Below are 22431 nucleotides of genomic sequence, written 5' to 3'. Positions count from 1 at the left end.
GGGATAAAGCCAGGATAGGGGCTGCATGGGGCTCCCCTGCTGGACGACCATTCCCACTGGAGAGCATGAGCTTGGATGGGGTAGACCAGACTGAGCAAGGCTACAACACCTGTTGGCCTTACGTGAGCTAGATCAGGGAAAAGCCAGGCTAGGCTGACTTCCTACTGATGCAAGCATAAATTACATTGAATGAGGGTTGGTTGGGCTTTGCTGCAGCATCAGATGGCAGAGGTTGCAACTGGGGGCTAATTCTATCAAGTTAAACTGAAGAAACACCTGGACCGTCGATGATTTGTGAGTGGGAGTGGGCCCATTAGGAAAACAGTGGGCACCTCCCTCTTGGGTTGCCACTCTGACTGGTGAGCAGGAGAACTAGGACTGAGGCAGGTATGGCTAGAAAGAGAGTGGCACCCACTGGCACATGTGTGAGCTTGATAGTGGGGCTGGTTGGGTTCAATGCCCATTGACATGATTTAGAGCTGAATGGGATGTGGGACAGACTGGACCAGTTTGTTGTATATACTGACAAGCACAGTAACTAGGGCAGGGGGCAGGGCTAATGGGGTTTATTGTGGGTTGCTCCAACTAGGCTGCAGCTCCCACTGGTTTCCGTGAGGGCCAAGTGTGTGGTGGGCAGGATCAGATTGGACTACAACACCCATTGGTTCATTTAGAAGACAGGGCTGGAAAAAGAACTGACCCAGCAATTGCAACCACCAGCATATGCATAAACTGATTGGGGCAACGAACTGTGCTGGGATGCACACACAAGAATCAGGTCTGGGATCACCTCAGACTAAATTTCTTTGGGGATCCTTCCAACTGAACTCCAACCCAAGAAGAGAGGTGCAGGTTCCATGGTCTGACCATGGAGAGTAAGTGTCAAAGTTGAGCCTCCTCAGTGGTTCCGATGGAGCAGTGGACGTGTGCATGGAGGATACGGCAGTACATTGGAGTCTTCAGAGGACACCTGGCACCACAACAGAGGACAGAATAAATCGATCAACTATCGCAGCCAAGTGTTGGCAGTGAAAATCTGAGCAAATGGAGATTCTAAGGTGGCGTATGCTAGCCAGTGAAGTGTGAAAAGATTTCATCGTGCTTGGAATGGTGAGATTGGCAGCATTTCAGTACTGTTGAACTATTGAAATCACTTGAGCAGTGCCTTTGGAGCATGCCCCACATGGAGGATCTGGGATGGGTGGGAAGCTGGATGGGGCTTCTCCCTTTATCTCTTCCCTTCCTCCAGATACAGCAAGGAAAAAAGAGAATGTGGAAACAATAGTCTTACCTACTTTCCTGTAGCCCTTGACCCTTTGCGCCCTAATCAACAGTGTAAAGATCATCAAAATAAAATAAAAAAAGACAAAGAAAAGAAATCATCACTCACTGCCTCTCTAGGTGCATTAGTTGGAAGCTGGATTGGAAGTAAAGTAGCCAGAATTCAAATTGGCCTTGAATTAGCACTTAGTTATGGGAGGTGGGCATCCCAGTGTCAATGCTTGCCCTCCAAGCAGCATGTTAACTGTGAGGCCAAATCCATGGGCCACTTTGCACCAACAGCTCATAGTCCCCAGGTCCAAGGCTGAGGAACCACATTGTTGGAATGGCCCCAAGCTCCTCTTGTTTGTTTTTTTAAAAGAATTATTTGATTCCATTGAAAGGCATAGTGACAGAGAGACAGAGAGGAGTCAGATCTTCCATCCCTTGGCTCATTCTCCAACAGGCCAGGGAAGGGCCAGGCAGAAGCCAGGAGTCAGCAACTTTAGCTGGACATCTCATGTAGGTGGCAGTGGTTTAAACACTGGGGCCAGTATTTGCTTTCCCAAGCACATCAGAAGGGAGTTGGATCTGAAGCGCAGCAGGTAGGACTTGAACCAGCATGCCAAGTGGGATGGCGATGTTGTAGGCGGTGGCTTAATCTATTGCATCACAGGGAATTCTGATGACCATTCTGATGTCCAAGTCATTGACTTCTAATCCCAAGCTTTCTGATGAAGGGTAAGACTATGACTGGGGTCATCACTGTGTATTTGAAATGCTATGCAGCAAGAGAAGAGCAAGGCCCAAGGAAGGCGGGGAAGCCTGGGTGGCTCGTGTATGCTGAAGGAGACGTGTCAGGATACATTACCTGGATGTGTGTAAGGAGTCTGAGGACATGGACTGTGGCCTGTGAGTGGGGACAAACCTTTTGGATGAGCCACTTGTGGCATTCCCTGCCTTCCATCCCAGAAATGGCTCCCAGCCTATGATGGTAGCAGGTGCCCTGTGTGCATGCTCACCTTATAAAAGGTTACCCCTGCCCCCGCATCTCCTCCCTAGGGGCATGCTTCCCCTGGTCTTTGCAAAGCTGAGTGCCCGGTGACACAGAGATGCTCACTCACAGTTGGTCCAGGCAGCCTTCGGGCTGCGTCAGCCTGTGGCCGTGGAGAAGGTACTCATACATCTCATGGTTCTGCACTCCAGGGTAGGGTGTCATTCCCCGCGTGGCTATTTCCCACATGGTGACGCCAAAGGCCCACTGAGAACAAAGCGACAACAAGTTAGGATGCGGAGCTTTCCACAGAGGTTGAATGGCCTTTTTCACTGGGAAAGGTCATTCCCTCCAAGTGGATGACTGTGCACAAAGCTGGCGATTATGTCTGGGACACACTGCTCTCCCGAAGCCACAGCAACGTGGGGCTGCATGCCACACTTCTCCATCTTTTCCAAGGCCAGCCCAGGAAATGCAGCAAAGGCAGATACTGCCGCATTTCACATCAGAACCCTGCTCCTCGGCTCTGCCCCAAATCTGTGGGGGATATTTTCATCCCCTCAAGTCAAGGGTAATTACACAGCACCTTTAGTGTAGCCTCTTCAAGTTTCCCGAAAGCCACTGGAGGAGTTCACTCAGTTCTTTGTGAATAGGAAGCATGTGAGCTGGGGGCAATAAGCCACCCTTTTGTAGCAAAGAAAAACGGAAATAAATGATGGGTGTAGGCAAAGACCTCCTGAAGGTCAGGGTGCTTTAACAGACCCTGCTGTCTCCCCCCGCCCTCCTCCACTGAACTACAATAGCTCACAAGAAACAAATGTCCTGCAATACCAACTTGAGTTACTTCTTCCACTGTACTCATTCTTGTCTCTGTCACGGGAGCCCTGAATCCAAGACGGATACGTACCACGTCACTTTTACTGGTGTAGACGCGGTCCGCAAGGCTCTCTATGGCGATCCACTTCACAGGCATCTTGGCAATGCGGCCTTGGCGGTAGTAATCCCCACTGTAGATTTTCTTGGAGAGGCCAAAGTCTGCCACACAGACGGTCATATCATCCCGCAACCTAGGGGAGAGCAGGTTCATGTCCTCAGCTGCTCTGGGTGGGGCAAAGCTTTCCCTTCAATCACAGGATAGTATCAGATGCAGCTGAGAGCACTCCTGACAAGTGACCCCCACTTGCCTGTGAGGGGTCTGCATGGAGATCTAGACCAGCAGGGCACCTGTGCACAGTGGCTGCAGCAGACAGAGCTGGGGCATGGCAGGAGCAGAGACTGCAGCAGCTCAAAGCCTAGGCCTCTGGTCCAAGGGGTATGTGCACCCAGTAGCCTTCCTGTTGCATGTCCAGAGGCAGCACTGGCCCCGTGGACTAAGTCAGGCCCCAGCTAGGGTGGGGAGGTGGGCCGGTACATGCCAGGAGAATCATGTGGGTGCTTCTGGAATTCATTGAAAGATTAAATGGACACAATGACATTCACAGGCAAAGTTATCAAAGCAGATGATAGATATACCAGAAGAAGGAAAAGGAGGAAGTGAAGAGGAGGGAAGCTAAGAGGAAGACGAGGTGTGGGAGAGCTGGAGGCCGGTGACAACACTATTCCTGTTTGGTCAATACTGGTTTTAAACAATATTTTATTTATTTCAAAGGGAGATAGAGAAAGAGAGGGAGTCTTCTATATGCTGGTTTACTCCTCAAATGGCAGCAAGTACTGGTGCTGGGCCAAGCTGGAGCCAGGAGCCTGGAACTCCATCTGGGTCTCCCACATGGGTGTCAGAAGCTTTCCACGGCTTTCCCAGGCACATTAGCAGGGAGCTGGATCAGAGGAGGAATAGCTGGAACTTGTACTAGCACCTCGATACGGGATCCTGGCATTGCAGGTAGTATTTTAATTCACTGTACAATAATGCCAGCTCCATACCACTGACTTTTAAACTGAAACCCTTCAGTTCAGCACAAACCAGAGAACCAACCACCCTAGCTGGTAAGAAAAGCATGAAAAGAAATATTAAGAGGAAAAAAAATTTCCTGTTTTTCCCTCTCTAGTAGAGAAAGTATTTAAATGACAAACAACACTACAACGAAAGCACCTTTGGGAACTAAAAACACAGGAGAAGCATAGCGGCAAGGCTGGGTGGGAGGAATGAGGAGCCAGGAGCAGGTGCCACTGCCACATTTCAGAGAAAAGGATGACATAGGGAGGACCACTCTCTCTTCCAACAGTAAGCTTGAAATCAAGGGACAATTCCTGCTTCTGAAGATTTACAACAGCCAATGGCTTAACTGCAGCAGGCTGAAGAAATGGGGCAACCAGAGTCTGTGGGGCTTATAGAATAAGCTCTCATCTGCCGTGAAAGGAAGGGGCCCATGAACTCTAAGCTCAAAGCTTCACAAGCAAGCATCTAGAAGCATGGGGAGAAAGTTCTTACATGGTTTTCCATGCTGTCTTCCTGATCAGCTATCTTACTGTCACCATGGGGTCAAAGCCAACAGAAGGCAGTGGGGAAAAGTGAAAAGTGAAAAAGTGACCACAGGAGGAACCCTGGGCCTCTTAGAGCTCCAAGCAAACCCCCAGGCATGCTCACAGTCCTAAGAAAATCCCATCTTCAGAGTGAGCCACACTGTTCCCCCACAGGCCTAAGTGCCCTCCATATTTTCCAGCCATGCCTCTCCCCCTACCGCCACTAACAGCACCCCCCAAACACATGAGGCCCCATCACTTCTAAGATGTTCCCAGGAGGCTTACATGCAGTTTCGAGCAGCTAAATCTCTATGGAGAAAATTCCTGTTGCTCAGGTATTCCATTCCCAGAGCAATGTCCACCATGAACTTCACCAGTGTCTGCACAGGAATATGCTGGGGAGAAGAGCAACAAGGAGAAACATCACTTTCAAAGTCGGAGGGGCAGATGTTTGGGGCAGAAGTTAAGACTCACTGGGGTGCTCACATCACATGTTGGGAGTATCTGGGTGTGAGTGCCTGTTCCAGCGTCCTGCTGAGGCACACCTTGGGGAGGCAGCAGCTGATGGCTCACGTGCACTTGGCCCCTGCCATCCACAAACCAGGCTGAGTTACCAGCACCTACATGTATAAGTGAGATCATGAATATGTCTTTCTGGACTTGACTTGTTTCACTTAATACAATGACCAGCAGTTCCACCATATTGTAACAAAGGACAAGATTTCACCCTTTTTATGGCTGAGCACCATTGCACAAATATCCTACTTTTTCTTCATCCATTCTTCAGTGAATGGAAGAACGGACACTTGTTTCATCCACTTCCTGGCTGTTTCGAATAGTACTGCAACAAACATGGGAGTGCAGCTGTCTCTTTCACAGGGGGATTTCATTTTCCTTGGATATATATCCAGCAGTGGGATTGCCGGATTATAATGTGGGATTGTTATTATAATGTGATAGTTCTGTTTTTAGTTTTTAAAGGAGCCTCTATACTGCTTTAACTTTCTTTATTTTTATTTTTTAAAATATACTTATTTACTTGAAAGGCAGAGATATAGGAGAGAAAGAGATGGAGACAGAGAGAGATTTTTCCATCTTCTGGATTAGTTGCCAAATGGCCACAAGAGCCAGAACTCAGCCAGTCTGAAGCCAGGACATAAGACCTTCATCTGGGTCTCCCATTGGGTGCAAGAGGCCCAAGCACTTGAGCCATCTTCTGCTGCTTTTCCAGGCATGCTAGCAGGGAGCTGGACGGGAAGAGGAGCAGCCGGGACTTGAACCAGTGTTTACACGGGATGTCAGAATTGTAGGCTGTGTCTGTTACGCCACAAGTAATGGTTCCTATTTTAACTTAATAACAAGGAAGTCACCATTGCCAATGGGGGAAAAACAATCTTTTCAACGATTGATAGATAACTGTCACATGCAAGAGATAAAATTGAATCTCTACTTTATACCATACAGAAAAGTTAATTGAAAAGATCAAAAGATGGGGCCTGGCGTGGTGGCCTAGCGGTTGAAGTTCTCGCCTTGAACATGCTGGGATCCCATATGGGCACCGGTTCTAATCTGGTGGCCCCGCTTCCCATCCAGCTCCCTGCTTGTGGCCTGGAAAAGCAGTTGAGGACGGCCCAAAGCCTTGGGATCCTGTACCCGCATGGAAGAAGCTCCTGGCTCCTGGCTTCAAATCGGCTCAGCTTCAGCCGTTGTAGCCACTCAGGGAGTATATCATCGGATGGAAGATCTTCCTCTGTCTCTCCTCCTCTCTCTATATATATCTATATCTGAATCTGCAATAAAAAATAAATAAATCTGTAAAAAAAAAAAAAGAGCAAAAGATGGATTGAAACCTATACATGACCTGGTAAATTTTTATGTTTGGATTTAAGCAACGGTTTCTTAGGTATAACACCAAAAGTGCAAGTAACAACAACTACAATTATGACACAAAAGAGCAGTTGGATTTTATCAAAACTAAAAACACTGGCGGGCGCCAGCAGGTCAAATCACTGCTTGTGACGCTGGCACCCCATGCGGGAGTTGAGTTTTGTGTTTCTTGCTCATGAAATCCTGTCTGCTGCAGACACCACAAGTTGTCCCAGCTCCGCCTCCCCCCTCGATCACCTGCCTCTTCTCTCTCTGCTTTGTTTCTGCCAGGGGAGACAACCCACTTTTCCTAAAACACATGTGTTCTTGTACCGCTTATTCCAATATTGGCCATGTGCGTCTCTTAATTTCTCACTTTGTTCATACTACTATAAACCACAACAGAAACTCAGATTATTTAAAAAATTCCTGCAGCCAAAATCTATTTTTCTATTTCAACTTTAAAGGCACAGAGATCGAGTGAAGATGAGAGAGAATCATCTTCCATCTTCTGGTTTATTCCCCAAATGCCCGCAACAGTTGGAGCTGGGTCAGTCCAAAGCTAGGCACCCGGAACTCAATCCTTGTGATTGGCAGGGTCCGAGTACTTGAGGCATCCTCTGTTGTTTCCCAGGGTATACATTAGCAAGAAGCTGGATTGGAAGCAGAGCTGAGATTCAAACTCAGGCACTCTGATGTGGGATTGTGGATGTCTCCCAAAACTCATAACCACTAGGCCAAATGTTGGCCCCTCAAGGCTGTTGTAAGAGCTTGTGATGTGGCTATATAACTGCTTGTTGGTACAGTGAGTCATTATGCTGCTGAAAGACTTAAGAAAGCCACCTGTAAAGGGACAGAAATGCAGCTGAGCAAGGAAATCAGGGAATTAGAAACAAAGGGGCTCATTCTCCTGTTGAGATCAGTTAGACTTTGCCCCAGAAGAAGAAAGTAAGTGACATGGGGACTGATGCTGTGGTGTCATAGGCCAAGTCTCCTTCTGCAGCACTGGCATCCTATATGGATGGACACCAGTTCGAGTCCTGGCTGCTCCGCCTCTGATCCAGCTCCCTGCTAATGTGTCTGGGAAAGCAGTGGAAGATGGTCCAAGTGCTTGGGCTCCTGTGCCCACATGGGAGAGCTGAAAGAAGCTTCTGGTTCTTGGTTTTGGACCAGTCCAAATCTAACCATTGTGGTCACTGAATGAGTAAACCAACAGGTAGAAGATAATCTCCCTTTGTTCCTCCCTCTCTTTCTATAACTCTGCCTTTGAAATAAAAAATAAATAAATCTTAAAATAAAAAAGGAAGTAACAGGAAAAAATGTCACCAAAATGCCATTCCCTCCGCTGCACCCAGGCCCAGCATGCCAACGAAGCAGGCAAGCAAGGGCAGGGGAGCTCCAGGGACTCCCACCTGGGCCTCGCATTGCCCCATGTATGTTCCACTGCCTTCCCAAATTTTCCTTCCAGGGATGTTTCTGTAGAGGTCCTGGTCTCCGGGGATGAGAACTGGTGCCTTTCTAAGGAAGTCTCAGCCATGAAGGTCTATGGTTATCACTGCTGTCAATCAAAGCTCAGCTTCTATCTGCCAGTCCCCTCGACCTGTGGCCAGCATGTCGGAGGCGATGACACATCAGGGTTGAGGTCCTGTTTCTGCCTGGCTTTCCTGGGCTCAGGGCAGCTTTCTCCTCTCAGGGCTCCTGCTGAAGCAAGTATGCTAGCTCTGGACAGGTCCACCCTCAGTCTTTGGGAGGTGACTCCAAGCAACTTGCAACCAGGGACTGAAATGGATCCTGCATCTGTTGAGTGAGTAGGGGAATGATGGTGACGAGAGCAGAAGAGACTGCTCTGACAGCATGTAGGGCCAGAACCCTTCCAGAAGGCACAGAGCCCTCTCCCACTCCCACTTCACCTCAGCACCTGCAAGGCCCCTTCCAGCAATGCTTCCTCCTGGCTTCAAACCTCAAAGTTCTGTCGGGGACTCAGCACTCCCAGAGACACAGCTGACCTCAGCATTTGCAGGCGACTCTGCAACTGCCCACATGCCTCAGATGACCCGATTAGGAAATTCCTAGCTGAGGTCCCGGAGTCACCAGCAGCTTCTCTAGCCAATAGCATCCACAAAAACACACCCGCCCGAGTTTCCTCTGAGCCATGGCACCTTCGCTGGGCTCAGTGCTTGGCTGGTGTGGCAATTCAGGTCCCTCTGTTCCTTGTCGTCTACGCAACCTTGCTTCTCCCCCTTTTCTGGGAGTGATTGATTGTCCGTCCCCAGTTTTCCCCTCACTCACCAGCAGCATCAGCCCCACGGGGCAGGAGCTGCGCCTGTCACATTCCCTCCACTGTCCCTAGAACTCCATCCAGCTTGAAGTCAGCATCTGGCTGACTGAATGAACTACGAACTTAACAGACCTTTTTCTGGTTGGACTGAAGGATTTGTGAGTGAGTCTTGTGGCAGGCTATCAAATGACCAGGCTGAATGTAAGCTACTGAAATCGCAGGTCTGTGGATAGAGGGGCGAGTGCAGAATTCAACCATGCCAGGTCCTCACTAGAAAATTACCCTCTGTGGCTTGAGCAGAGCCTATGGGAGAATGAATGAGTTCCCCAGAGACTATTATTTCTGCACCTTTGACCTGTGGACTCAAGAAGACCATGCATTGGAGCCATCACTGGCCGGGGGTGGTGGTGGAGGAAACAGATGTTTCTGCTTGCGCTCAGCAGAGCGAACATGGGGGAACAAAAACCAGGGACTGGGCTGCCTGCTGGCACTGCTTCAGGACAGTGTGGGCCTGGAGAGACTTCTGTCCTAATACGGGCGACTACTGACTGAGGCCAGCACCACCTGTGCCCATATGATGTCCCCAGCATCGCCTTGCAGGATCATTGCCTCCTCAAACAGAGAAGGTGAGTGAGGAGCAGAGCGGGCTATGGCTCAGCTAGGCACAGAGTCAGGACACAACATATACCTCCTGCTCACAGACAATGGCACTGTCCCCAGGAAACATGACAGGAGCAGAGCACTTCCTTTCAGGTAAAGAGGGGTGTTGTGGTACAATGGGTGAAGCCACTGCTTGGGATGTTAGTATTGCACATGAGAGTGCTGGTTCAAGTCCCTGGATTCTCTGCTTCCCATCTAGCACCTTATGCAAGTGCCTGGGAAGGCAGATAATGTTTCAAGTGCTTGGACACCTGCCAGCCATGTGGGAGACCTCTTTAGAATTCCTGCTTCCAGGCTTCAGCTTGGCCGAGTCCCAGAAAGCAAGCACTGGAAACAAAGCCGGCAACCTCCTCACGGACTATACGTTCTAAACTCTATAACTCTAGGAGTGAGTGCTGAAAACTGAGTCTGAAGAGGGCAAGCCTCGAGTTCTGTGGCCCTAAAAGTCCTCAGTGATGCATGGCTGCCTCTACAGTTACAGCCAAAGTCACTAGGGCATCGCAACCCTTATGACTGGCAGCAGGGGGAGTAACCTGCTACGCACGTGTGCAAGAACATCAGCCGTGCAGGCTTCCTGTCTCCAGTAACTCATCTTCTTAGACTAGGACCGTCAGAGAAGTCTCAAAAACACGTCTGCATCTTCCAAGGTTAAACTCCATAAATTCCTCAAGGAGTACTGGAACATTCTTCAGGGTGGACTGTCTTCAATGGCATTCCCAGAGCCTGGAGCTCCGGGGGCCATGAAGGGCATTCAGGGCAGGACTAGGAGCCAGCCCCTTGCACTCACTGGCTGGTGAGTGGCCAGCTCAGACCCCTCCAGTTATCAAGGGGGAGTGTAATACCCATGAGCAGGCCTGCGGGGAGGACAGATGGCACACTGCTGCCCCCGGTGCCCAGGCAGCACTGACCAGAGGTCCATGCTCTCTCCTTGCCCTCACTGCGAAGGTTATACTCCAATGATGTTCTTCTGCTCTGCCGTATAAGCCCTAAAGACCGCGGGGAAGCAATGCAGGTGGACTGTTACCTTTGCTCCTGCATCCAGTCGGGAGTACAGCAGGTAGGTGTGCAGATCCCCGTACTTCATGAACGGTAAAATCACCATGGGCTTGGGGATGCCTTGAGCACTCATCTCTATACATACACCTGAAGGCAAAAAGCAGAGCCAGTTAGGCAGAGCCCCTGTGAGGGGTGACCAGAAAATCACTGGAGCTAAGAGGAAACCCTGTGCTGCCTACTTAGCCAGTTTACAGCAACTATGCGACTCCACATGGAGTTCAGATGAAGGCCCGTCTTTGCGTGAGAGGCCTCAGTCAGTCTATCTGAAATGAGGATAGAAACCTAGGCACTGAGTTGACTGAGGCATAGAGACCTCCTTAGAAGTTGGAGCCAATTAGTGTCACTTGACAGTTCAAAACTTCATCATATGAAGAAGACCTCTGCAAACAAATGCTCCAAGCTCTTGGAAGAATTATGAAGGCTGCCAGGTAAATCCATATCCTTGGTTTTCACAGCTTTTCCTTTATGGGAAAACTGCCATACTGTTGACCATGGAGTTCTTGCATGGGAGCCTGTTAGTGGATCCTGAATTTGTGCCTGTTGCACTTTGTGCAGAAATCACTAAATACAACCACTATCAGCATCATCTGCTAATGCCAATAGCTGAAGATGAACAACAGTAGCTTCTACGATGTAATGTTATACCCAAACGTTAGCTTTCACATCTGTCTGGAGTGTCAATCTTACAAAACTTTGAAAGACCTCAACAGAACTTAGCAAGTCACAGGATGGTAAGCAAACAAGAAAGTCAGCAGTAAGTTCTGCTATTTTCAGGCTGTTCCTTTTTCTTGGAATAGGGTCGTCTAAATGTACAGTTCAAACTTCGCACCTGATCTCTTTAATTGTGTCTTGTAGCTAGCTAGTCTATAAACCAAATTCTACTATTAAAGCATTTTCCATGAAATTGTCAATGTACCATGAGCACAAGAAATCAATATTTTTCAGGATAGGCGTTTGGCTTTCTGGTTAAGAAGTTGGTTAAGATGTCTGTGTTCTACACTGGAGTGCCTGGATTTGACTCCCAGGCTCCAGCTCCCAACTCCATATTTCTGCTCGTCAGAACTCTGGGAAGTGGTGTTAATGGTTCCCGCCACCCACTTGGGAGATACACATTGAGTTCCTGGTTCCTGTCTTGAAAGCCGTTGTAGACATTTGAGTAAATCAAGGAGAACGGAAGCTCTTTCTCTTTGTCTCTGTCTCTGCTTGTCTCTCAAATCAATAAAATAGTTTTAAACAGTCTGTACTGTTTAAATTAATCCTCAGAAATGATACAGGGAATGTATCTACTCTTAAAGCCCAAGCCACTGGGATCTGATTAATTACATCAACCAAGATGGGATTATGGCCAGTCCTATGTCTTGCCCTTGAGAGACTGTGGCAATTTTAATCCACAGTTTCCTAGAGTTCTGTACAGACTGGAACCCTTTCTGAGCCCACCAATTCCTAGGTAATGCAAACTGTTTTATGACTATCAGCGTCTTAAAAGAGAAACCTAGGGAAAAGTGTTTTGGGTACAACACCCAATACTTTAAATTACCTTCAGTTTACATTGCATGTGTATGTTGAAATATTGCATTGGACCCCATGAACATGCACAAACACGTGTTGAATAATAAAATAATTTTTTTAAATCAATGAAATTTTTTTGGGTTACACATAGGAGAAGCTTGGCGCAGAGTGGATCAGCTGAGCCGTGCCCCCTGCCACCTCCCTCGGCCACCCAATCTAGTTTTTCTCGAAAGTACCTAGAAGTCGGATGACGTTCGGGTGGCTGAAGTCCTTCATGCATGCTGCCTCGCTGAGAAACTCCTCGATCTCCCGTTGCGAAAAGTTGTCCACTAAACAAACAGATGGACCATGTCAGGCACAGATCACCAACTTGGCTAGGTGGGATGTGATGGGTAAGAATGATTTTGTTTACTCAAACCTAAATCAGGAAAAGTGAGAAGCTACACAGATAGGTGACAGCAGAGTGGTTGTTGGAAGTTGAGAAGAGAGGGACAGAGAGGTGGATGGACCACAGGAGATGTTTTCGGGCTCTGAAAATGTTCTTCAGGATGAATGCAAACTATGGATTTCAGATAATAAGACTGCATTGAATTTGGACAATGGGATGCTGGACTCTATGTATGGTATATGCTTGCAATGAGGGAATCCCAGCGGAACTTGAGCTGTGGCTATGCATCAGGATGGAGGAATCCACGGGGCGGGGTGACGGTTTGGGGCGAAGGGGGGAGAATCCCAGTACCTATGAAATTGTATTGCGTAATACATTGTAATTAATGGGAGAAAATAAAGAAAAGACTGCATTGATGTGAATTCTTCATTGTTAAAAAAACAAAAACAAAACACTGGGCCCGGCGGCGTGGCCTAGTGGCTGAAGTCCTCGCCTTGAAAGCCCCGGGATCCCATATGGGCGCCGGTTCTAATCCCGGCAGCTCCACTTCCCATCCAGCTCCCTGCTTGTGGCCTGGGAAAGCAGTCGAGGACGGCCCAAAGCATTGGGACCCTGCACCTGCGTGGGAGACCCGGAAGAGGTTCCTGCTCCTGACTTTGGATCGGCTCAGCTCTGGCCATTGCGGTCACTTGGGGAGTGAATCAACGGACAGAAGATCTTCCTCTCTGTCTCTCCTCCTCTCTGTATATCTGACTTTGTAGTAAAATAAATATATCTTAAAAAAAAAAAAAAAAGAAGAAGAAGGGCCCGGCGCGGTGGCCTAGCAACTGAAGTCTTCACCTATGGGCACCAGTTCTAATTCTGGAGATCCTGCTTCCCATCCAGCTCCCTACTTGTGGCCTGGAAAAGCAATCGAGGACAGGCCAAAGCCTTGGGACCCTGTACCTGCATGGGAGACCCGGAAGAAGTTCCTGCTCCTGACTTTGGATCGGCTCAGCTCTGGCCATTGCGGTCACTTGGGCAGTGAATCAACGGATGGAAAGTTTTCCTCTCTGTCTCTCCTTCTCACTGTATATCTGCCTTTCCAATAAAAATAAATAATTTTTTAGATAAATAAATATATATATATTTGAATTTTTAAATTATGTGTTACAATTTCATATAGACTGGGATTTCCCCTCAAACTCCCACCCCCCAACAGATTTCCCCCATTTTACTACAGTGGTATAATCCTTCATAATGAATTAAAATTCCATCAGTCTCTTATTTAAGTGTACCCCAACACTGCTGGTACAAAGTCTGTAAAAATAAAATAAATTTGTAATACAAAGTCTGTAAAATAAATAATTCTTTAAAAAAAGAAAGAAAGAAAGAAGACCACGCCTGCCCCTTGCTGCCCTGTCCTGGGAGCCTTTAGCTTCACTACACACATGCTAGAAAGCACGTTCACATCCAAGCTCCTGGAATTCAACCAGTTTAAGTGAACAGCTAGAAGTCTGCATTGTGCTAAGTGAGCTATAAAAGGATACGCAGTGCAGGATTTGACCTACAATGTTTGCCTCTGGTTGTCAACGCCAGAGACAGAAAGTCTCTGGGTCTGGGTCGAGGGAGAATGGGTCATCTGTACTGACTGCTGACGGTTTTGGTTTCGCAAGATGTGAGTGTTCTGGAGGTGGCTGGTGCCCAGGGTTGTGCAATGTGAATGTTCTGAATGCTGCTGACATGCGCATGTGACACCAGCTAAGATAGTCAATTTTATTTTATGTGTAGTTGACCATCATCAAAAACAAAACACAAAGCCAAGTGTGCCTCAGAGTTTTGTATATCAGGGTATAACTAAGGGCTGAAATAACATATGGGAGCCTGGGCACAGTGCTTGCGCCATCCTACAGGCTTAACACATAGCAATCTCCTTATTCGAGAAAATTCTGGAAAAATACCTGCTAACTTTGTCCTTACCTTTTCCCTTTGCTGCAAATCAGGCTGGCAGAAATGAAGGTGGAGGGGGCCTATCTGCAAACTCTTCCCCCAGGGACTAACTCCCAAGCAAATGGAAATAAACCTAGGATTTTGAGACCCACAGAATGTGTGCTCAGCTCTGCTGAGTGCTCTCTAGCGGGGCTTCTCACTTCTGGGGGCTGGTACTGCTCCTGCTGTACCGATGAAAAAAGCAGAACTCACTGTGACGTCCTTGGCTCGCGGGGAGTGCTATGCCAATGCCAGCCAGGGTGACTCAATGGTTATGGTTCCTTATCATAGCCAAATGAAATCTTCGGTCTCTAACTTGTACTGCTCTAGCAAGCAGTGGATTTGTATTTAAGGAAGATACCCATTTTATTTTACTACTCGATTAAAAAAAATATTGAACATATCCACAGGGTCAAGGAGGATGCAGTATCAAGATTAAGAAGACACAAACCCTGAGCATTATTTAAATCTCTATCCCTTCAGATCATGAGGAAGTCTGCAGGTGAAATGCTCCACGGCCATGTTCTATTTTCTAGATGTCATATGATGGGTCATGACCAGCCAGACATCAGGGAAATCAAACTCGCTTGTGTGGTCCCACCCCCCAGAAATGTACCTCCTAGTAGGATATGGAAGAAATGCTATCTTGTGCTACCATCAGGCCTGGTCCTTTCACAGCAACAAAAATCCAACACAATCTTCTCCCTTTCTAGCTATCTGATCTAGACAAGTCATTAAGTCACTACAACAACTTTATCTTTGTAGATAACTGGATAGATTCTAGAGGGTTGACATCCAGTGCTATGTTTGTCAACACTATAATTCATTCACCTCCTCACTGCCACCAGAGTGAACCTTGCAAAATGTAAATTGCTCTGTTCCTCACTTTTTTTAAGACTCTTAATGTGATCCACTCTTGGTAGGATAAGAGATTTGTCGCTGTGCCTTACACCTTACGAGGGCTTTCCTTTTCAGGCTTCTGACTTTCTTCCCAGCTCCCTTGGAGGTTCTGACTTGTGACAGCAATTCTTCATCTGCTTTTGCTCAAAGAGTATCTTTGCCAGGCAGCCCACAGCTTCCTGAGGGTCAGATATCCGTAAACGGGGCAGCAGCCCCACCAAGGTAGAGAGATCAGGCAACCCAATCTCTAGGATCAGAGGCTTGTACAAGACCACCTGGTCTCAGAAATGTATGACTTGCTTCAGAGTTTATTATCTCTGCTAGATGATGATAATGATCATGATAGAGAGAACGCCAGAGAAAGTTTAAGTAACAAATGCTTTTGTCTTGTGTATAAGCAATCTACAAATGCATGGACAAAGAACTCATTGTGTTCACTTTCTCTTGGTGACCCGTGTCATCTGATCCAGTGGTGACTCAGATTATGATCTATGACCACCATCATGGTCTTGTGGAGCCCCTAATACTGAAATGCCCACCCCAGGGGAAACAGTTCATCATGGACAACTCACACTTCATGGTCTTCACTGCCACCTTCTGAGAGCTTCCATCTTGCTGTTTAAGGTTTCCTTCCATCACAGACCCAAACTCTCCTGGGAAGAAAAACAACAGGCATGCACTGGGATGCTGTGCAGCTCTCCACTGACCATAGAAGTGCTTCAAGGCTGGCGGGCAGAGCTTGCCCAGGCTGCCCATGCTCACAAATCAAGGGCATGCGTTACGTACTGGTCTCCTGCTTGTTACGAGCTTGGATGTCTCAGGAACAACATGGTTCATCATTTACTTCAGCATTGTAACTGACCCAAGACACGTACAGGAGAATGTGGAAAACTGTATGAAAAATCATCATATACCTTAAGACCAAGCTAACAAATCAAATAGGCACGTTCATCTTTCTTCCTATTCAACTACTTAGGAAGGTCCCAAGAACATAATAAACTTAAGGTCTTGAGGTCTATATTTAACATCCATAACAAACTCACCCACAAATTGTAAGCCTTCCAATAAAGGAGGGGAATGAACCATTTTCATGGATTGCATGTGTTCTAAGCACCATGGAGGCCTATACAATCTGCCACAACATGTTTCAAAAATTACTATTTATTATTACTATTATTTTATTTTGATGATCTTTACATGATTAATTAGGGTGCAAAGGGTAAAGGGCTAGAGGAAAGTAAGTAAGACGATTGTTTCCACATTCTCTTTTTCCCTTCCCCAAAATAACTATTGATCACACCAATAATTGGTATTATACTCCAAAGCACAAAAACCATATGCTTAATTAATCCATATTTTAAACTTTCCTCTCAACTTATCTTATTATCACACATTTTAAAGATTAATTTTATTTATTTGAAAGCCAGAGTGACATAAACAGAGGCAAATACACACACAAAGACACACAGACACACACACATACACAGGGAGAGAGAGGAAGAAAGAGAGATATCTTCTATCTGCTGGTTCACTCCCCAAATGTCTACAACAGCCAGGCTAGGCCAGGCCAAAGCCAGAAGCCAGAATTGCATTCAGATCTCCCACATGGGTTGCAGGGACCCAAGTATTCTTGCCTTTGCTCTCCCAAGCACATTAGTACATTCCATCAGAGGTGGAGGAGCCAGAATTTTCACTGGCACTCTGAGATGGGATGATGGTGTCACAATCAGTGGTTTAACCCACTGAGCCACAGCATTAGTTGATTAACACACATGGCTCAAAGCCTTAGAGCCCTGCACCTACGTGGGAGACCTGGAAGAGGCTCCTGGCACCTGACTTCGGAACAACTCAGCTCTGGCCGTTGTAGCCATTTGGGGAGTGAAGGAGCAGAAAGAACTTTCGGTCTGTTCCTTACCTCTGTAAGTCAATCTTTCCAATAAAAACAAATAAATCTTTTAGAAAAAGAAGTAATTTAAACTGTTTACCTTCACCCAGAATTTTTCCAAGAACGAGAAGATTCCGGTCAATGACAACATCTTCGAGTTTATTTTGCAGGTCCTCACTGACTCCCAAGCTACTCACTATAAAAGAAGTCATAGAAACATTTTAAAAATGCAATAAAAGACTTCTAAAAACACAGGGTAACAAAGTTAAGAAGGTAACATAAATATCTTTGACAAAGTTCATGGAAAACAGAATTTCAAGAGTTCAGTTTACTTTGGTGCAAAAGACCAAGCTCAGATTCATGCAGTTTTCTAATAACATGCAATTTTCATGAACTTTCCAGATTCTCTCATGCCCAAGTGAGGTTTTATTTTGTATCAGGCTCTATTCCATCATTCTTACACACTTTTTTGTTTGGTAAGCATCCAGAGATATAAATTTGATATTTGCACATGCTTCTGAAGTTGTTTCAGAAATTGTTCAAGAACACTGCTATCTGATTGGAACCACCCCTGACAAACCAGAAGGCCCCATTCTGATTCAGCAATGCTCCAACCGTAATTACTACAAAACCACGTTGGCAAATTGTCCCCTGACTCGATTGCCAGGAAAACATGATTATGTCCCCAGCCCTGCCGTTTTCCCTAAATCTCTGACTTCTACCCCAATTCCTACCACCCACAAGTTCCTCCTTCTTCTGCATTTATCTCCTGGTGAGATGAGGCCTTAACCCTGTCACTTAGTTCCAGATCCAGCCCGCAGCAATGTAATGGCAGTGCCCAACTGTCGCCTCACTGGTTTCTGAAGACAGTCGGTATATCGAAAACCTACACTCTACGACTCCTGTGGCATTTATTAGAAATCTGTCTGTTGATTTTTTTTTCCTTTCTTTTATTTCAACTGCATTAGTATTTGCCAAAAGGGGAAACGAAAGCCAACTCACAGGTCAGTTCGATGGCTCGCCGACAGAAAGACTTCTTTGCTATGTAATTGACAACTAACTCAGAATCTTCCTCAGTGAACGCGTTCCTGGGTGAATAAAAACACAGGTGTCTCACTGTTACACAGTAGGGCTATGGAGGCAGCTGTTGGTTTGACCAGGATGCTACAATGTTGTAACATCATCACCGTCCACTACTTCAATTTATTTTAAGGATTCATTTATTTGGAAAGAATAGTGACAGAAACAAAGAGGGAGGAGAGAGAGAGAGAGAGAGAGAGAGAGAGAGAATGACCTTCCATCTGCTGATTCGCTTCCCAAATGGCCACAATGGTCAGCTCCAGTGAAAAGTCAGGAGCCTGGAATTCCATCTGGGACCTACCATGCGGGTGATGTGGCCCAAGCACTTGGGTCATCTTTAATTGTCTTCACAGGCACATTAGCAGGGAGCTGGGTTGGAAGTGAAGCAGCTGGGATCCAAATTGGTGCTCATATGGGCTGCCGGTGTCACAAGGGGGCACCTTAACCTGCCGTGCCACAAAGGCAGCTCTGAAGCCATCACCTTTCAAAACAGTTCGTCCACAATGAAAATGTTTCCCACTAGGGGAAATATGTGTTATTCTCCTCAGGCTTATCTTAGGTATACCTGGCAATGCCAAACAATTCTAACTAGGTTCCACTATGACTAGAAACTAAGCGATAGGCTCCCCATGGCCAAAGCTGTCACATTCTGAACAACAACAACTAAAAAGTAGCCCTGGACCGTAAGCGTAAGATGAGTACTCAGGAGTGTGAAGAAATGAATAAACAGCAAAGGGTCTCCTGGACAGAAGACTTCCAGGTATTTGATGTAGACACTCGGTCCTTACGGGTGGGGCAGCCGCGTCCTCACCTTGTGAAATGTGGGCTGTGCACAACGATTTGCTTGTAAAGGAACGCACGGAAATGGAGACAAATAATTCAATGGGAGAGAAGAGCAGCAGACAGCACCCGAGCTATCTGCAGAGAGCAGAGTCAGCATCAGCAAGGTGCTGGTCAAGGCTCAGGTGCTGCGTAGCGTGCCCCTCTGTCAGAGTTTGCTCGCGAATAGCCTGAAGGCACAAGTCCTTCTTTCGGGAACTCTTGACTGGCACACCCCAAAACTGTCATGTCCATCAGACACAAGATACCCCCACAACCGGAAGTTTAGGGAAATATCATGAGCTAATGTCATGTGAGATTCTGGGTGGGAGCCCAATTGAAGAAGGACATTAGGCAAAAACGAAAGGAATCTGAATAGAACATAGACTTCAGTTAGCGACAGTCCATCAACATCCTTAATTATAAATGACTGCATTGTGCTAATGTAAGCTGTTAATAACATCAGAAGCCAGGCATGGAACACAGTATAAACTTAAATGATTCAAAAAGTCTAAAGAATAAAGCCTATTTTAAAAGTCCATTTATTCACATAGAGGACGTGGCAGCCCATTTGAGGCCTTCAGAGGACATCTGTTACCATAGCAGAGGAAGAAGAACAGAACAGATCGGACAACTACCCCAGTCCAGATAGGACAGCAAATATCTGGGCAAATGGAGACTAAGGAGGACTACGTGAGCCAATGCACACTGAAAGTGTCCCTTTGTCTTTGGATCGGAAAAACTGACAACATTTCAAAATCATCAACGCCTCCTGGGCAGAATCCTTAGAGCATGCATATCAGGACCCTGGTCAGTACTGGGTGCCCGTTCCCTGTCCTTGGGTGCTGGGGCGGTTGAGAGGCTGGGTGTGGCCTCTCTCCTGGTCTCTCCCTCCCTCAGATATAGAAAAAGAAATGGAAAACTTGGAAACGATGATCATACCCACTTTCCCCTGATCCTTGATTCTTCCCACCCTGATCAATTATGTAAGCATCATCTAAATTAAAAAAAAACTAATCTTACATTAATCAGTGGGAAAGTATTATGAGATAGTGAGTGAATTGTAAGCTTAACCTCATTTCACCTTTGGGATTCAGATTTTGAAATGGGTAACAGCGCTTAGGAAACAACATGATCTGCACGCAGAGTAGAGCATTTGCAAGCGGGCAGGCTGAAACGCAACTACCACCACTCAGGACTCCTAGAGCTATTGATGGGCCTCGTGTACAGGAGCACAGATGGGCTTGGTGTTTTACTGTATAATCTCATTTTTAAAAACCATAAAACATTACTTTTATAAATAGAAAATAAAAGCATTTTCATCTGAAAATGAGCAATAACCCATAATCTCAAGTTAATCTTGAGCTAGACATCAGAACAATTCTAGTAGGTATCCTATAAAACTCCTGATCCCTGATCAATATTCCCCCAAAACTGCCAAGATCGTCAAAGGTTAAAGTCTGAGATATTGCCACAGCCAGCAGGAGCCTAACGAAACGTAATGAGCAGTCGTCATGTGAGATCCTGGGTGGGATCCCCCATGGAACAGGGACATGAGGCAGCGGCGAAGGCGCCTGTACAGATGAACAGATGAAAGGGTCTTGCAGGGAGGGCTGGTGGGAAGGGGCACAGATGCAGACGGCAACCGTCTATTGTCAGCCCGTCACCTTGCTTGAAGCTTCTACTGGACTTAGCGGTGCTTTGGCATCACTTTATTCCTAAGTATTTGACATAGTTTTGTCATCTTGTTAACAAGCGTGCTGCCCTGATTAGCCCCACTATTTGGTGAACCCCTCCCTCCCTTTCAGGTCCAGCCTTTCCTGGATCACTACAAGCAGATACCAGCCAAGGCCTGTTTCAGTGCTGTTGTCTGCTGGCTGGAAAGTTTCTCCCTTCTTGGTGATGCATATCTGTTCTTTCTTCAGATTTCAGCTCAGGTGTCAGTCACTTCTGCTGAGGGATTGGGGCAGGGTGGACGGGGGTGTTTCTTTCCCTGACTTTACCATCACACCCCTACACCTTTATACAACATGGTGGCCATTTGGATTGATTTACATCACTGCTTGACTGCTGCCTGACTCCTGAACTGTGAACCCACACGGGCAGCAGTTTGTTCTCCACCGTAAGCCAGGCATCCACAGTGCCCAGGAGGCCTTGGCTACAGATTTCTGAGCTACTCTTGCCACTTGTGCACGGCCTCCCAGGGCTCTTTACACGATGAGCCCCCACATTCCACTGAGATCCAGGGATGCCTTGGGGTCAACTCCATGCCCAAGCTTTAACCAGCTTTGCTTCCTCAAAACGGTCCTTCTCGGAATTCACTCGCTAAGCTCTAACAGTTATAAGGATAGAGTCAGGGGATGGACACGACCCAGAGGCAGTCTGGCTTCCATTCCTAGCCCCCTCCCCAGGCCATGGCAATCTTAGAGGCAGTAAAATATTCTTAGAGCATGGTGCACTGGCTCTCAGGGAGGGCTGCCTAGCGCCCTCCACATCATGGCCACTCACCTCTCCCTCCCTCTGCTCCATTCCAAGCTCTCAACAGTCTGCCTCTGACAAAGTACTTTTTCCTGATCTGTGACGAAAAAACTTCATTTTGCGTTTCAGACCTAGCCCAGTTTGCTCATGTTCTTGTCCATTTGTACATTAAACATAAATGAGATCATTACTATGACTTCTTTTTTTTTTAAGATTTTTTTTTTTTTTATTTTTTATTACAAAGTCAGATATACTGAGAGGAGGAGAGATAGAGAGGAAGTGGATCTGCCGGGATTAGAACCAGCGGCCATATGGGATCAAGGCAAGGACCTTAGCCAATAGGCCACACTGCCGAGCCCATTACTATGACTTCTTATAGAAGTCCTCACATGGTAGTTATCTGGATGGAGCACTGAACACCTACAGACACACTTTTCTGGAAAAGAGCTCTTTCCAGTGTAGGCTCTGGCTACTGGCTGCCTGGATCAGGCAGTTGCCCAGCTCAAAGGCATGCATATGACAGGGCACCCATCAGAGTGCAGAATGGGGATCAGGGCCCTGGGGAAGCAAAATCACTTGGCATGACCATCTTATCAGAACCACTGGGCAAACATGCTGTAACAGCTAGGAAACTCACCCAAACTTGGTCTCCTGGATTCTTTTTCTGATGGCCAGGGAGATGTAGAAAACCAGTCCAATGAAGACAAAGCCACAAAAGCAGCCGAGGACGATCAGCACGGGCTCTGTGTTGCCGGGCGCAGGGGTAGACGAGGGGGCGTAGTCAACCCCACCTGGTAAGATACCGATAGACTCAAAACACCAAGTCAATG

General features: G+C 46.9%; 1 protein-coding gene across 1 annotated transcript in view; it reads right to left on the bottom strand.

Annotated features, from left to right (window-relative positions):
• The window catches only part of MERTK (MER proto-oncogene, tyrosine kinase), a 106066-nt gene that overhangs the window by 4971 nt on the left and 78664 nt on the right, over positions 1-22431 (bottom strand). The window contains exons 10-18 of the mRNA XM_058667622.1: positions 22239-22392; positions 18227-18312; positions 17325-17420; positions 15912-15992; positions 12320-12412; positions 10543-10661; positions 5000-5109; positions 3162-3321; positions 2385-2521 (exon numbers count right to left, since the gene is read on the bottom strand). Of these exons, the coding sequence (XP_058523605.1) occupies positions 2385-2521; positions 3162-3321; positions 5000-5109; positions 10543-10661; positions 12320-12412; positions 15912-15992; positions 17325-17420; positions 18227-18312; positions 22239-22392 (1036 nt within the window). The remainder of the gene's footprint in view (positions 1-2384; positions 2522-3161; positions 3322-4999; positions 5110-10542; positions 10662-12319; positions 12413-15911; positions 15993-17324; positions 17421-18226; positions 18313-22238; positions 22393-22431) is intronic.

This window comes from Ochotona princeps, chromosome 8, assembly GCF_030435755.1.
Source record: "Ochotona princeps isolate mOchPri1 chromosome 8, mOchPri1.hap1, whole genome shotgun sequence".
NCBI lineage: Eukaryota > Metazoa > Chordata > Mammalia > Lagomorpha > Ochotonidae > Ochotona > Ochotona princeps.
Note: the sequence above shows the minus strand (reverse complement) of the source record. Positions and strands in the feature narration are given on the sequence as shown.